Here is a 17,376-nt window from a genome sequence, read left to right as displayed (position 1 = left end):
AGCTCGCTCAGCCAGGCAGGAGGCAATGCTCGGGGTGCCCGACCCACATGGGAGTCGGGGGCAGTGATGTTAACTCATAGGATGGTGTCTGGGGGAGAGCCAGGGGCTCAGCCCAGGCATGAGGGGATCTGGCATTTCCGCAGGCAGCTGTAGCTGTTAGGGACTTCTCTAGGTAGGAGAGAGACCAAAAACGTTGCGTACAACTGGGTTTAGCCAAATAGGTAATTTGTAAGTTCCATGGATCTATTACTTCGTCTTCCCAGGGTTTCAGTGACTTAAACTGAGGCCTTTACAGCTAACTTCTATAATGGAGATTTTATTCAGATTTGCTCCTTGGGAGTGCCTGTTTCAGTATGAGAATGTCATTAGGCAGGAGGATTTGTTTAAAGGTTCCAGTATCCTTCCAACACCAGCTCACGGTGCCAGCGGTGGAATGTCAGAGGCCCCTGGTTTAGTGCTCGGTCTGGCTTTGATATAAAATCTCTGGCTCCCCCCTGCAATTAGGAGCTCTCTGCTGCTCTGCCTGCAGGTGTACATGTAGGTGGTGTTCCTGGAGGCGAGCTGTAGCCTCTGCAGCCCTTACCTCGATGGTGTGATGATATGCCTCATGCACCAGGATGAGTTGTTTGCCCCCAGATAACCATGTCTTGGAGTGTTTTCAAAGGCCACACCGATTCTGTACTCTGTATCTTCCTCAACTTCCACCTCCCAGTAGTGCTTTCCTGGAAAAGGGATGAGACTGCCCAGGATCCCAATACACCTGTGGGAGACAGAGAGGAATATGTGCTTTGGCAGGGACTCTGCAACGCTATTCACAACGTTTAGGTATGGAATGTACCTGGACATTACTCATCAATAAACAAAAGCCACTTTTGCTTTCTCCTTAGCAGTGCAGATTTTTGACTACACCAAAGTCTACATGCTGGGGACCTGACTCAGAACCCGCAGGTATCTTTGTGACATCTAACCTATTTTTACCTGTGGGTAGCTTTGTATAAATGAGTGCCCTGGGCACTTTCAGGAATAGGGAGAACAGCATCGTATGCTGCCTGGGTGTTCCGGGGAAGTTATTAGTTGCTAGAAGTAATAACTTCTTCCCAAACAGCCCAGGGCTCGAAATGTCACTCACCATCAGGAACTGATCACTGTAACAGCATGAAACTCCTGAGGCAGCTGGGGAGGAGGAGACCTGCCTGCCTGTGCTGTGCTTGGAGAGACCAGCAAGAGCTGAACATGATAGGAGAGCTTGGAATATGCTTAGGTACCTGGGTCATGAAAAGTTTTAACAGTAGACTCTGGTTCCTGGCCTTTATGATAGGAACCAAATAGAAGATAACTGTAAAAAAAGATGTGTAGGAGAGACAGACAAAGACAATTTACTACAGAAAGACCCTTCAGTTTGACTTAAAGGGACAGTCTCAGAGTCAGAGGAGCTGGGCACTTTGAAGATGCAAGTGTTCAAAAACACAGGTTCTGAAGTAAGAAAATAAGGCAAAATAACCCATGCCAAATGCTTCTGAAACACCTAACAATTTAGGAGGGCAATGTGAATCCTGTAAGACTACACCCCAGCTTTTCCTTAGGAGTAGTACACAGTTGTCATTGCTGTATGACAGGGGATAGCAGGTTTCAAAACACACCTTCAGTCTTGGATAGGGAGTCACACACAGGGTCATCTGAAATTGTAAATTCCAATGGCAAAGGGTGCTGCCAGCAGACACTGAGCTGGTCTGCCTCTAGGTAAGCTGGGACAGAGCTGTGCTCAGCATGCAGAGGGCAGGCACGCACAGCGGGATAGCTGTCCTCTGGGCCACCTCAGCAGCCAGCACTCCCAGCAAGCATACAGGTCATTGCAAGAGCATGTACCTGTCCTGGGAATAGCTTAAAGGCTGCTGAAACCAGCACTCGGAGAGGCTGTGTTGCTACAGCCTGAGGAAGAAAAAGAATGATGCAAAATAGATGAGGAAACATCTGTTAACAAAATATTACCGTAGTAATGAGAGCTGGGAAGCCACCAAGGCAAACGTGAGCCAGACTGCAGAAGCTGCTGTGGTTAGGAAGCACATTAGACTTTTGACAATCACACAAACTTCACAAAGAAGAGCTGGCCATGTAATTTCCTTGTCATTTGAGTGTTAGTCCTTACAGCTGGGGAGCTTTTTCGTCCTGTTGGTTTGTTTTTTGGTTTGTTTTGTTTTTCACAGTATCTTGGCATGAAAGAAGCTTCTGAAAGTTCACAGTGGCATCAAAAACTCAGCCTCAGAGTTCAGAATGAGATGAGTGCCAGCTCTGGCTGTGTATGTGAAAAATAAAAGCACCCTGTGGAAGTGGCATGAAATCCCATTTAGGTTTATTATGATGACTTTAATGAAGATAATCATCTGTCTCCTGGCTCTTTTCTACCAAGCCCTCTAGTAACACTGCATTTCCATGGAGGGGCTACGCTGTGGGCTTGTGTTATTTTGACTGCAGATGCCTGTCCTGGTTAAATGTTGTTTCTCTGGTTCTGACTGGAAACATGCATTTCCACAAGCTAAGTCTCTCATTTCAATAGCAAAGGGCCTAATTCTTTTATAAAATGATGATATGTAGTCCCAATTAGTATCAGTTAGATCTTTCAGTCAGAGATTTCAGATTTAGCTTCATATGCCCAACATGTGTCAGCAGTTTTGTATGTAATTGTGGCTGGCTGCATCTGTAATGCTCTTTAAGGACTTGCGTTAACTTCCGAGTGATGCTAAAGCTCCAAAGAGCAGCTAGAGAGAGTTAAACTGAAAAAAATAATGAGAGCTTCTGAAAGCCCCATTAGATGGGGCCTTCCTGGCATCCTTTTTTTTTTTTTTTTTTTTTTTTTTCCCAGCAGACCAACTGTGCTTGGAACTACAAAAGCCTCTATTAAAGAAGAGGGTCAGGTGCCCAAAGCACTAGTAGTGTTTTTTTCCCATTCTGTAGTATTTGCTGTAGGACACAAGTTTTACACAAGATGAATGTTTGGTGGTTTTCATTGGACAGAGCTGTGTAAGAACAGCCCCCAGATCTTTGCATGTGAAACTGAGATGAAGGAAGGATGGGCAGAGACTCCTGCACGTTATGCACCAGGCTCTGTCACCGTGGCAGATTGCAGAGGAAGAGGCAGAAAAGAGGGAGCAGCAGCGGAGCAGCTCCTCAAGTCTTGTAAGTGTGCAACTGCTAGCTCACTGTAGTTAAAAGAGAACCTAATAATTATGCTTTTTTTCAAAATCCTTCTAGTGCTGTATTAAGAATATATGGGAGTTGGTTTGGGTTTTGTTTTTTTTTTTTTTTTTCCTTGTGACATTTTTCTGGGGTTTTAGGGATCTGTAAAGAATTAAATGGGAAGAAAGTTTTGGAATTCAACAGAAGTCAGTGGAAAGGGAGATGTTGTAGATAATATATATTGGTCACCCTAGAAATTCTCAGAAAAGAGCAGCAAGCCACAGGGAGTTCAGTAGTGGTGCTCAGGAATGATAACCCCAGTGAAACTATGGGGCCTGAATAAATGAGTAAGGAGTTTTACTCTCAAAGGAGCTATGGGGAAAGCCTACCATTTCAAACTGAACAGTCAGCTGAGGAGCCCAACTGCAAATAAATCTGATTTTCCAAGAGATGCTAACCCATATTTTAAAAGGACCAACAAAGATGCTGGGAGTTGTCTAAGACTGAAGACAGCCATGGTCACTCATGTCTAGTTGGGTTTTTACACACACACATACAGTCTGGAAGTTCCACTCAATCAGTGCCTGGATTGAAGGTGAGGGGAGCTGCAATACCAGTAAAATTTTTTAGTGGATTTAAATTCAAGATAGGCGAAGGAGTCACAAACCACATGCATTAGCTGCAGTTGAAATTCTTCCTCATACCTTGTAAAGCTGTTATCATAGACTGGCAGATCACACTCTGGGTTTTCCAGCTCGTCGCATGCAATCGTAAATCCGTCACCTAGAATCGCCAGCAAAGGATGGGCCGTGTCCTCGTTCAGACAGAAGTAGGTGCCTGCAAGAGACAACGCCTGAGGAGTAACCCCAGCAACTCCTTGTGGCATTAGGATCTTTAGCAAGGATGTGGTGAAGTGGTGTTTGGATCCACAAAAAGATTAACTGGTGCTCTGGAAGGAAGCTGTGGCTGACACTGAGAGGACAAGGTTGTCCATCTGGAGATTTTCAAATAAATGGATGTTTAATGACAGCTTTGTGAAAAGCAGAAAAGGGGCCTTAACCTGCTTTTGAATGTTATTCAAAGAGGAGGGGCCCTCCCTGCAATGGACTGTCCAGTTTCAAGTCACCCTCCTCAGAGCTCAAGTGATCTATTTTTAGTTACTGAAAGGAGTAGGAGGGTCTTAGAGGCCCCTGCACAGCCTCACTCTCCCACGTAAATGCCAGGCATAGTTTGAAGATGTGGGATCTCTACAAAGGTGCCACACAAAGCCTCCCCTGTGCTTCAGCACCTCCTCACCAGCTCAGCCCTCCGAGAGGTAAGTCAGCTAAGCCAGCCCAGGATAAAAGTACTTCTGCCTGCCTTTCTTCAGAGACTGCACAAAGCAGGTCTGACACAGTGCGCTCCCGTGAGCAGCCATATGCTCACAGCTGCTGCTTTTAGTTGGGGGCTGTGTATCTACCCCAGTAAGTAAGAGTCAAAGGTCATTCCCAGTGTTGCAGGTGAGCACTTGCAGCTGACAGATCAATTTGCATCAGCTGTTTGCCTAATGTTGACTCAAGAGAAGATAAATCTCTCCCTGGTAATCCCAGATGAAATCATTATAATCAATCTGCAAGTTCCTTCAATGCAAATACAATACAAACAATGACAGGGCAACTGTAGGCACGTGCTGCTGAAAACAAACATGCTCTGCAAGCAGAATTGGCAAATTCAAATACTGAGTTTGATTTAAACAGTGGAAAATACACACAATGGGCAGCACAGCAGTCTTCTCCAGGGATTTCAATGACCATTTAATTTCTGTGGTGTCACTGATGTGGAGCAAACAGGTTCCCTACTGAAGTGTAGCCTGTCACAGATTAATGTGTGTCTGCTCAGCTTGCTGAGTGAGCACAATTTGCAGATTTCTTACATAAGGTAAGGGCAGAAGTGACAGGTAAGTTGTGAACACACCTGTGAGTGACATGGAAGGTTTTGAGACACCCCAATGAAGCTGCAGTGTCAGAGCAGTGGTGGCTACCTATAACTCACTAAAACAAACTGATTAGATGGTTGGGAGAGGAAAGAGCTTCCCCCTTCCCAATGGGGGAGAAGGATAATCCTTGCTCAGCATGGCCCTGAGAACAGAGATGCTAATGCTATGTCAGTATACAAATGCAAAGCTTCCAGCTCAAAGCTGGACTGCCTTTTTTTGCTGGTGAATAAAGGGGACCCACCCTCAGAGTTTCCCCAGCCGACCTGGAGATGTTCTAAGATTGAGAGAGGATGATTTTGCCTATCCAAATGACTGGAAAGTGCTGACTGTGTCTCAGCCATACTTTCCAGCAGCATGCTGCAACATTACCAGTGAATCTCTAAACTAAGGTAAAATGGCACTAAAACTTTCTTCATTGGTGTCTCAGTACTTGGCAAGCTGGCAGTGTGGGGAGGCTGGGTTGGTATTGTCTTTTTAAATGTTTGGAAATTAGTAACTTTCAAGTAACAAGTGCACTAGACAGAAACAATTTTAAATTATAGAGCTAAAGCCATGCACTTATTGTTACAAAAAGTGGGGGTTTTTTCATGACCAAAAGGTTACCAGGTGTGTAACTGGATGTAAGAGATTAGGACCTGATCCAGACACCCGTGAAAACAGCAGGAACCTTTCTGTTGGGATATTAGATGCCACAGCAGGCTGCTGGAGTTCTGAGCTGTACAGTACCTGTGGTGTGTATCAGGACAGGTTCACTTCTTTCACTGGAACCACCCAGGTTTAGGGCTCTGACACAGATGCGATAGCTTTGTTTTGGCTGGAGGTGTATCAGGACTTCACAGTTAGGAATCCCAACAATAGATCTACGGAAAATAAATCCATGGAAAATAACAGGGCAGATGACAAAGGCAAGCCTTTGAGATTATTTTTGTGAATAACAAAGAAATGACATGATCAGCTTCCCTTGTAGCCCACCGACAATGCTCTACCTTGTGCAGTTGTCAGTAGTGGGGGCAAGAGAGAGTCCATGACAGACTATGCAGGGTTTTACATTTCCTTCTGCCCTTTTCCCATGCCCTATATAGTCATTTTCAATGAACATTTACACAATTCCTTTTACCAAGAGGAATGTTTCTAATGGTGAATTCACCAAAGGGTTGTGGGTCCTTTCTCAGTGCTATCTGATGACATGTGACTTGAATTAGTTTCATCTCTACAAGTCATGAACTGAACAGAAATAGTGACTCACTCAGTAATATTATCACCATTTTCTTCATCTGTCAGCTTGGACAATTCAACCATGTAGGAATCAACAGGGTTAATGTCTCTAGATTCCCAGCACACCAGTGCTGCATTTTCACAGCTTCGGATCTTCGTAGTCTTTATGGTAGGTGGTGAAGGAGCTAAAAAGTAGGCAAAAGAACAATTCTAAGCTGTTGCTTGAAGTTGTGTGCAAAAAACGTGTTGAAGACTTAAAAAATAGAACAAAGTTGTTTACTAATACTATGTAGAGAGAGAACCTGCTTCCCAGTGGACAATAAACAGCAGGCAGGGTGATTAACAGTACTACTCAAAGACTTAATTTGGACTATAAGGGTCCCAAGAGAATTAATCAGAGAAGTAACATAGATAAAGACTGATGACACAACAGTTTTCTTTCTGTCATTGGTTTTATCTTTGTTGTAAAGGTGCATCTCTTCTCTGCCCTAAGACGTCAAAGACATCTGGAACAAGCGCTTAAAGGTCTCACTCTGACTTGCTCAGTTTAATGTCAGGATTTCACCAAATGTGCTTGGCTGAACTGCAGTTATAAAGGGCAGCATAGCAGGTGAACCCACAAAATAACTACAGGCCAATAAAATGAGGGCTGGCATTCACCTGGCATAACTGGGAGATTTGAGCTTTATTCCCAGGCAACATAAGTTATTTTGTCTCTGTACTTCTGTTTCTTCAACAGAAGATGTTGTTCCTAAAACAGGGACAATTGGCCTGATAGGCTTTCCAAATAAAAGCAGGAAATTCCCATGCAGCTGGTAGACTCACATCAGCAGAAACAAAGCACCTGGAAAGCATTACTGGCATAAAATTCAGAGATGACTCTGAATTTCACTATGAAGGTTACATAGTCATATGAATGAAATATTTATACCTGTTACATAAACTGCTCTTTCACTTGGTGGACTCGTACCAGAGGAATTTGAAGCACTGACCCAAAATTCATACTGTGTATTTGGCAACAGATTAGTAATGGTGCAGTATGTTTCCTTCACTTTTAGTGTATACTCTGAAATTAAAACAAAAAACATTTACAGTGACTCTACACAGCTACCCGCTCCTCCCCAAAGCTGCCTTAACCAACAGAGCTGAGGTTTCGTGTGCTGAGTCCACGAGAGCTCCTTGTGCTCTGTACTCTTTGATTAGCTGTCAGGTTGTTTCACCACACCTTCCTCTAAGGAGGCATAAATCAGATCATGCATGAGCTTCTGAACAAGCCACACCACTCAGAAGAGAGAGGGGACCTGCTTGAGAAATGTTGTCTGGTCAGCCCATCCCATTGGTGGGACAAGAGCTGAAGCTACTTCACTGCTCACTCTTCATCTTATAAAATTTGGATAGGTTCTGCTTTTCTTTCTGAAATAGCCATTTGGCACTCTACTGGCTTCCACTTTTGCTGGAGAAGTGACTGGGTGTTTTCAGTAAAATGTTCTACAAGAATATTATTAGCAAAGGTAGTTTTGTCACAAGGCTGGGACATTTTAGGGTGGTTCTATTGTTCCTTTTTTGTGCGTGTGGGTGGTGGGGAGTTACAGCCTATTATTAGCACTGAGATAAACTCTAAAGTGACTGTGGGGTTTCAGTGGGCTTGCCAATAATATGAGGCTTTGTTCTCCATAAAAACACTGCACTTTGCAGCGCGTGTGGCTAACACAGCACCCACCCTCCAGGAAAGGACATGCTACTGGTGAGACCTGACACCCCCCACTGTCCCCTTCCCACTTCTGCTATCCCAGCTGCTGCCCCATCCTGTCTTTGCTCCTGTGGTGGGTCCTGCTGCAGCTGGCAGCACAGCAGACCTGGCAGGGGAAGAGTGACCAAGCCAGAAGCAGGAAATGTGGTGGCAGATGTGGCAGTTAGGGTGGGCGAGGGAGTGCACAGAAAGTTCATAGGCTGGCCCAAAGTCCATCGGCTGCCACAGCAAATCCAGAGGCACTTTGGAACCACCTGGTTTTGCCAATGGAGGGCTGAGATGTCCCCTTGGGCCCAGGCCTCCTTACCTGCTTGTTCGTTGCTATGCAGCTCATTGCTGACTGGTTTATAGCACAGTTGGTAGCACTCAACAGTGTCATCTGAGAAAAGGCCCCAGCAAACCCTCAGTGAGGTGCCAGTCGCTGCATTGGGAGCCTGGGGATTGATCACAGGGGCACAAGGAGCTGCAGAGGGAAAACAGGTCAGTTTTTGAATGTGTAAGCGTGGTCTGTGGTTCACAGGCAAACACCTCTCACAAAGGTGTTTGCACAAAGCCTAGGCTTGATTAGGGTGATATTCCTCCCACGTGGAGAAAAGTTAGGAGCTGACCCTGTAAATAGTTGCAAATAATACCACTGGTGTATGCACTAGTCTTGCTCTAAATCAAAACAAAATATGTAAGCCTCAGCCTAACTTCCTTCTCTGTAAACTTGACCTTCCCTCCCTCTGAGGGCTGCTGTCCTCAGCAAGCTAGTCCTCCCTGTAGGAGCAACATCTGCCAGGCACCACACTGCTGCAGACCAACCCAGGGGCTCTGGAGCCTCTGGAGCAAAGAGGAGGGAAGAGCTGTACAAGTGGGGTCAGCAACACAAGCAAACAAGTAGCAAATTTTACTTTATGAAAACACAATGTATGGGCATAAAGATGTATATTGTTATTTCTGACCATTTGTGGTGTGCCAGAAAAGATTTGAAACTTTTTTTTTTTTTTAATTTTGAGAAATTTGTTTGGATTTTGCTGTTTCCTGTTTGGATTTTCCTGTTTCTCCCTTAAGGAAGATAGTTGTTAAGGAGCAGAGGAATATGCCACTGAAATCTGGTAACTGAGAGAGCTGTGCAGGTTGTTTAAAGCAATTTCATGTCTCTTGCTACTTTTGTTCAAGCAGCTAGAAGGTAAGACAACTAAGGATGGCTGCCCCCTCAGATGTCAGGAGGGTAGAGGCAGTCCTTGTGAGTCTTCTAGGAAACCAGCAAAAGCAGGGAACTTGGTACTTCTGGTAATTTTATACTGAAAACAAATGAAAAAAAAAATCCAAAAATAGCTTTCAATGTTTGTGTATACAGGCAAACAAAAAAATCTGGACAAGCTAATTCTGCCTTTACAATTCTCTTTTAAAAGAAGTAATGGATTTCTTTTTAATACATATCCCTAATTAACTGTAAATAGGTCTGAAATAATGATTAGATAGGAAGAGTACCTGGAATAGCATTAATGGAGTTCATTAGTTGTTCAGCTTCAGAGAAATCTATGACCCGCTTTTCAAAGTCTGGCAGTGTTGAAAGTTCTAAATCTGCTTCCTTCTTTAAGAATTCTTCCAGCCTGTAATTGTAGGGCACAAAGAAAAAAGGTGTCATTGCATATAGGGCTGGAGATTGCGATCTGTGATACCTATTGGTAAGAGGAAAAGAACAGCAAACTGAAATAACAGCAATTTCCTTAAAGTAATGTTTTCGTGGTTGTACCAAGGTCAGCCTCCCCGTGCCCTGTGCCTGGAGACAGGGTCACACAGCAGGTCAGAGCTCCAGGATGCTGAGGAGAGCTGGAGGAGAGCTGGGTGCCGGCTGCGCGCGCAGGGTCCCGCCGAGCAGGGCGGGGAGGCTCCCCCAGCAACCTCTTAGCTCCATGGCCTTTGTTATTGTGAATTTATAGCATTATTACTAACTCAGGGCATCATGGTTCTAGGTGTTGCAATTTAAAACAAAGGGGTACCTTTTCTCTGTGTTTTCATAAGCTGTGACAGTCAATTTAAATGTTTTTTTTTTCCCAATGGATTTAGTGTGCCTTAAGACTTCTTCCAACTGCTCTGAGATCTTTCTTTATCTGTTTTCAGCTCCAACAGATTGACTTTCTACCCCTCGATATCAATGCATAAATAAGTCTGTTACTAATCTATTTAGGGAGCTCAGTTTTAGTTAGGTTTATATCCAGAGCATTTCTTTCAAGATCTTTAGCAATACTTTTTCTCCGTCACTGAAATTAGTTCCTTATGCCTAAACTGAAAACAATGATTTATTCATGCTCTAATTCTCCTTTTGAGTTTTTTGAAATTGGCTCAAAACTAGTTTTGAGTGTTAAACTTTTTAGAAGAACTTTCCCTGCTGCAATTTCAGCCAGAAGTACTAAAGATTTCAATAGCACTAGAAGGTTAGATAACATCTGTGTGCCTGAACAGAATCCCGAACATGCAAGTGTCTCCAAAACAAGCTCCAATTAGCAGGAAGAAATGTGACATCAAATCCCAGACTGTGATACTACCTCTCAACCATGGTTACTGCTGCCTGTAGAAAAAAAGAGAGAGAGTGTTAAAGACAGGAAAGGTACATTTCTTGCATTAGTCCAGAGTCAAACTACCTGGTGCTGCTGACTGACAGGTGGTACATGAATTGTCCCAAATGCATGAGAGTGAACTAATTGGCCCTCACCCAGCTCTGAGAACAAAGCCGTGCTTAACTCTCCATTCAAACAGACAGATCTTGGCTGAATTTACAGTGAGATAACGTGCAATATCAGGCAGTGACCAGTGACCCCTCTAGACTCTAGACCATATCCTTCCTCAGCTGCCCAAAGTGCCAACAGATCCTTCACAAACAGCTGGTAAAAAGAATTGGTGAAATTATCTGCTTTGGAGGGAGTCTCAGGAGTGCACATTACTGGAAGACAGATGTACAGTCCCAGGAGAAACCCAAGCAGCTGAGAGCTCATGATCATAAGCTATTCACTTCCTGGTGAAAATGGTTCCTGGAGGTGATGCAAAACTGTTTATGAACCAAGAAGAAAATAAGGTTATTCCAGAGATGCAGAGGACCAGGAAAAGTCAGCTCATGCAAAGAACTCAGCAGGTTGGAGTCACACAGCAATCTGATCCACTGGAGAAGGCTGGAGGTGTTAGATTTGTTCACTGTCCAGTTCAGAACTTACTGTGGCTGTGCTATAGAAATACTCCCATTCACCTGAGTCACAGGACAGCTCAGATTAGGGCACTCACTCATCAGCAGTGAAAATTTATATTTTTTCCAATTATTTTTCTCTCTGCTAAAGAAAAATAACTTCTTGACACCTCCTCAGCTGTGGGATTCATCCATCACTTCACAGGAGTTCCTGACGTATTTAGTTTGGAGCTCTCTGTTCAGCTGAACTTTCCAACAAAATGAGCAAGAAAAAGAAATACCTTCCAAAGTGGTTTCATCAGCCTGCCTGCTGTAAGCCCACAATAAAGCAAGAGAGCTGAGCATGCATGAGGCAATGAACACTAAGTGCTTCCAGAGTTTTCTGAGATAAGCTTTTTAGAGAGATACCTTCTCTCTGAACCCCAGCAAGCCTCACTGATCATTAAGCACCCAAGTTACAAACTTCTGCTGGTGCTTTTCTGTTTTAGCCCCACTGCATTGCCCCACTAAATGCAACCATGCCAAGCATGTGGAGCAGTGGCAGCACCAGGGACTATGCATCCCAAATGTTCCCTAGCAATAAAGCCACTGGGGACTACTTGCAAGCAGCAAAGATCAGTTGAGAAGGGGCCTTGACAATTAAAGCTCTTTACCTTCATAAAAGTAGCTTTATCATTTTCCAGAAAAAGCTCCTGGGTTGTGTCTGTCAGCTCCTTGCAGGTGTCGAGATGTTCCCCACAACTGACCAGCTGCCCATATAAAGCTTCCAGCTTCTGCCTCTTCTCTTCCCCCAGTGCTTCCAACTGTTCTTCGTACTTCTGAGCAAGCACCTGCACTGCATCATTGTAATGCACCTCGAAGTTCTGCTCCTGCCTCCCAAAGTTTTCCTGCAAGGCAATTGGGGGATTTTTCCTTGATCCATAGGTCAGCCAGAGAAGAATCTTACTCAAGTCTGCCTAAAGTTCTCCTTGCCACAGAGGCAATGCCAGTACACAGAAGCTGTAATTTGACTAATTTGCATTTTTAGGGGTTTATTCTAATCATTCACACCCACTGAGGCACAAGAGAGCATTGGATTTGGTTCCAGACATAAGAGCATCAGAAATTACAATAAAAACCAATGATGCAAGGCAACTGTCTCCAACCTAAGGCCAGGGAGCACAAATTGGGATATATGCTAGCCCTAAGCTCACAAGTCTTTCCACCAGCACAGTCAAGCACATCCTTCCATGAGAGAAACCATGGCAACCCACTGGGACCCGTGGATTCACGCTGGGGGAGCTGAGCAGCTAGTGCTGGTATCCTCGCTCGCTGCTGGAGAGAGCATTAGGAAAGAAGATTTGAGGAGCAGGCAAGGCTTTATTGCCAGCAGCTGTCCACTGCTCAGGCACTGATGTCCTTACATGCCACATGCAGCAGAGAAAAGACAGTAGATGCCTTGAGTTACTGCTTCTGTTTGACTTGCTGCTACTGTTGAAACTGTTTTAACCCCAGTACCACGAAATTAGCCTAAGAAAAAATGCCTTACCTCTACAGTAATGAAGATTTCTTCCAAGTGACTGGCAAAGTTTTCCATCTGAGCAATCTGCTCTTCCAACTTGCACATGTTTTTATGAATCTCCTCCTAGCAAAACACCCAGCATGATTGTTAGCATGGCTGAACACTGTTTTAGAGGCAGCACCACACACTTGTGTTACTCTTACCTTTTCACTTTCCATGGCACTGGGGAGCTGAGCCACCTCGTGATCCTTGTGCTCACCAAAGAGTTTGTCAAAAGCTCGGATTGGTATCTTGCAGGTAGTACAAAAAACATCTGCTGCTTCCTCCTCCTCACTGACAGCCTGACTGTTCCACTCATCTGACATGCTGCCACTGCTAAGCCCCTCTCTGGACCATATGTGGCTCTCAGCCTCATCCTCTGCTCTGGCTTTGCTCTGATCTTCATCTAGAGAAGCCTCGCTAGGAAGTCTCTGTTGCTTTGTGCTTTGACTTTGATCTTTCACTGGAGAGCTGCTTTTTGATGCATTAAATATGGAGCCTTGTAATCGTGCTTTTCCTGTGCGAGCAGGTAGCCATCTGCTCTCCACCATCTCCAGATGTCCTCCAAGAAGCTCAAGCTCTTTTTCTTTATCCTCATCAATTCCATACATCTTAGCCAACTCTGCAACCTCCTTTTCCAAGTCATACCCAGCTTCCTGTGAGCGCTGAAATTTTTCACTACTCAGTGTGGATTCCTGTTTCATATCCCCCAGAGATCTGTCTCCTTGACCAGATAGCTCTTCAGGAAAGATATCAAACCTCTCTTTTGATCCATAAAGATCCATGTGATAAAATATCAGGCCTCCAGCCTCAGTCTCACTAGGCTCTGGGACTGATGGGGAAGCTGAACGACCAAGCGACTGGTCGCTAGTTCCATACTCTCCTGCGCCGCGAGACCTGGATGACATTGGCTTCCTCAGCGAGGCTTTTGAGATTGTGACTCTCAGTCCTGTAAAAGATAGGAAAGATCCCTAGCTACATACTTAGATATCAAGCATGAGTTTTTCTTGCTTAAAAATATACAGATGGAATTTCTCTGAGAACTGCTCAGGGCCAGGAGGTGGGGACAGGAAGGACCAAAGCCAGTAGCTTCACTTAGGAAGCGAGGCCACGGGAGGCTTGTTTTTCTCACCTCTGTGCAAAGCACAGCAGAGACTTGTTTCTGGTGTGCATCCTGTGTTTTGTGAGTGGCTCATCTGTGACCCTGATGATTTCTAAACTGTGGAGCAGTCCTGTCCTCAGCTCAACACTGTGAGTGCTTCAGGCACACGTGGTGCTGTTCTGTGCCCCTGGAGATGGCCTGGTTTGAAGTCTGCCCACCCTTCAGCTGCTGTCAAGCGCTCTTTCTGAACTGTCGGTCAGGCATACCGTAGGGTGCCCTCTCTTGTGACCACTGATGCCACATAACACACTAGTAAATGCTCTGAAAAATGCTGTTTGGGGTTTTTCAAATGGTTTTTTTAAATGGTTTTTTACCATTCTTGATACTGAAACTTGAGGATTCTTTTAACTCTATTCTCAGTGCAGATCTCATGTCCTTTCTAGAAAACAGGGGAAAATGCTGTCTTTGTGGGCACATGTGCTGTGAAAATATATATGGTAATAGAAGTGAAGCTCAGGAAAAAGATTGATGATGATCTCCATGATAGAGCTTACAGGAAGAAGGAAGTAGGAAGCAAGGTAAGTCATTGACCTCTGAACTGAAAGGCCTGCTCTGATGTGGAGCTTGCACACACTGTCCATCCCGCGCACCGAGGGAGGCACGAAAAAAAGCACGTGGATGCAAAATGCAAAGCTGTATGATAAAACAGATGCAGGTGGGACAACATTAAAGGCACAAAGGCAATTTTAACTTTTCCAACCAGCCTTTATTAACAACAGCACATGAAATAATGCTAGTACAGAGACAGTGCTCTGCCAGAGCTGAAATCTCCCCACAGCCCTCCACTGTTAATGAGCACAAGCAAAATTATGGCTACAAAACTACTCGGGCCAATTTTATCTGCAGTTTACTACTGCAGGCAAAACAGTTAATGGAAAGATATCAGCTGTATATTAATGAACCTATAATTAAATCTAGTCCTAGCAAAATTAAGAATATGAAAGCTTTAAACCCACTTTCTTGCAGAAAAAAAAAAACAAAAAAAACTTCAGTCAGACATCAAGGTTATCAGAGTTTCTGTAAAAGCTTGCACATGAGCTTTGCTTTAAAACTACTTTTCATGGTCTTTGTAGTTTCAAGTACTTGCTAGCACCTCCAATTTATTTCATCAATATTTTACAAAAATTCCTGAAGATTACTTAGCTAAGAAAGTCAACACAGTTAGTGACTTATTAGAAAGCAACTTCTTGAACAGTCAGAAATGCTAAGAAACTTCCCATTCTCTGGTTTTATCAATGACTGAACAGTCCAGCCTACCAGATCTGTAAGAAAACACACACAGAAGTTCACTCTCTTCTAGCACTGCAGACATGGGCGTGCATTCAACAGCTAGCAATAACTTACTATAGACAAAACCACTGAAGCTAAGCAGAAATACTATTTATGCTAAAGGCAATAATATAAATCATGCAAATTCAAACATATTAAACAGAGAAAAGGTGTTGACACATACCAGAAAATGTTGTCTGGCTCCCGCAAAGACTTTTTTCCCCATAATTATAACAACAAGGCTTGCTTTAGAGGCTACTGCTAACTAGAAAAGTGAATTAACAAGTATTTTTCCTACCAAAATGAAATTAAATTACATAAATTAAAATGAGCATAATTAAGCTTGTCTGGAACCCTGCTGCCTAAATAAGATTTTCAGATGATTGCTCAGTGTTTGCTCAGTTTACAGGCACAGATACAATTACAGTGAAGAGTGTTTAAGTCCGTGACCATCAATTATCGAAAATATATAACAAATAATTTTACTACCTATAAACTTGCCTTCTATCTTAAGACATCATAAATTCTTCTGATAGCTCAGATGGCATCAAACCTCACATTTATTTCCCTAGTGAAAATTAATTCGCATGAAAGCAATTCCCTACCACTTTCCTATGACTGCAGTTGGAAGACACTGGCTGTAACCTGAGACTGCCCCTTTGCTCAGATAGGGACATGCCAGCGATGAGCAATGGGACAAATATAGATGTGCCCTGGCTGTCCTTCAGCAGCGTGCTACTCCAGTGTCACTCGAATATCATACGCTGAGAGCAGGCTCTGATTCACGCCGACTCCTGGATCTGAAGTACCTGGAACAATTATAGGGAGCCCTCGCTGAAGCCAGAGCACCCTCTCACTTTCTGAGGTGGTGTTATTAAACCCTGCCGAGTACAGTCATTGAGTCTAGGTGTGATTTCCAAGGCTGTGGTGCTAGACAGAGTATCATGTGTGGGATACACAAACACAAACTAACTCAAACAGCTGGATGCATGCTTACAGCATTGCTGCCCAGTTAAATGGAAGTACCTGTTCTGTCCTTGGCAAATGTTTAACAGTAGTCCTTCCCTCTATTAAATTAGCAGGAGCTTTACTATGGGGCTGAGTTGGAACAGAGATCAGATTGTAGAAAAAAAAAAAAAAATTTGGATTCAATTTTTCAGAATTTTTAATTAAATCAGAAATCATAATGTTACATACACTTGTAGTACGTGTACATCCATCCCTACCCTGTGTGTATATGCTAGACCTCTGGAAAGCTAAATATAGGGAAGAAAGTGGCCAGGAGCCCACCTCGGGCGGGTTTTGACAGGAACTTTGGTCTGTGCTTAGTAGTGGTTTGCCTGATAAAGACCAAGCTGTGTATTGCCTCTAATTATTGTGATTTCTGTAGCACTTGAGCTTTATGTATCCACTCAAACTCACAGCTGTCCAGCTTCTTCTGGACAGCTTCTGCTTGTGAACATGCTACTGAGCCAACCTTGCTGGCAACAGACTTTTAAGCACGTTTGAGAACATTGTATTGTATACATCTTGAGTTCAGGGGAGAGTGCAAGGGGAAACATCTATTCAATCTTGATACACCTTTGCTTTTTCCTCCTTTTCCAATTAAACTTTGTGTAATTTCCTCACATTTCTAGCAGTGCAATTGTTTGCTGTTTTGGTAAGGGATTGCAAGTTAATTATCCATGTAGTCATGATCTCATTACTGCTGATGGTGCCTCTGTCATCTGTGCGAGCAGAGCAGAAATGTTTTCACATAAATGATATAGCCTCTGCTGGATTGTTAACATTTATACTGCCAGACAATTTTCCAAACTCAAACATATTTTTGCCCTTACACTATCTTGCAGGCCTTAATTTATTGAAAAATTTAGTAACATCATCTTTGCTTCCACTGAATAAAACATTCTGTTTCCCGTGAATTAAATTCAGCCTCGCCCAGGAGCCCTGAATGAGAGGCACGTGCTGTATCCCCCCCTTTGCTCTCCGCTCCCTCAGGCCCGCCAGGCAGTGCTCGGGTGGTGCGATGACCTCAGACCGAGCCTGAGGACCCGCGCTGCCTGGGTGCGAGGAGGCGCGGCGGGCTGAGGCGGGGGAGCGCGCCGCGGCATTTTGAACTGCGGGG

The 17,376-nt window shown here is 44.0% G+C and overlaps 1 protein-coding gene across 1 annotated transcript; it reads right to left on the bottom strand.

Moving 5' to 3' along the window:
- Nucleotides 1–579: 579 nt before the first annotated feature.
- On the bottom strand, nucleotides 580–13,728 carry FSD2 (fibronectin type III and SPRY domain containing 2). Its single transcript, XM_008941537.1, has 11 exons — nucleotides 12,985–13,728; nucleotides 12,809–12,904; nucleotides 11,934–12,167; nucleotides 10,649–10,671; nucleotides 9,591–9,712; nucleotides 8,422–8,577; nucleotides 7,296–7,430; nucleotides 6,396–6,549; nucleotides 5,876–6,009; nucleotides 3,879–4,011; nucleotides 580–760 (listed from the first exon to the last, which is right to left on the bottom strand). Exons 1-11 carry the CDS (start codon nucleotides 13,726–13,728, stop codon nucleotides 580–582), a joined length of 2,112 nt encoding a protein of 703 aa, XP_008939785.1.
- Nucleotides 13,729–17,376: the final 3,648 nt, after the last annotated feature.

This window comes from Merops nubicus, unplaced genomic scaffold, assembly GCF_000691845.1.
Source record: "Merops nubicus isolate BGI_N331 unplaced genomic scaffold, ASM69184v1 scaffold44235, whole genome shotgun sequence".
In the NCBI taxonomy this organism is placed as follows: domain Eukaryota; kingdom Metazoa; phylum Chordata; class Aves; order Coraciiformes; family Meropidae; genus Merops; species Merops nubicus.
This window is presented reverse-complemented; position numbering and strand designations above follow the sequence as displayed.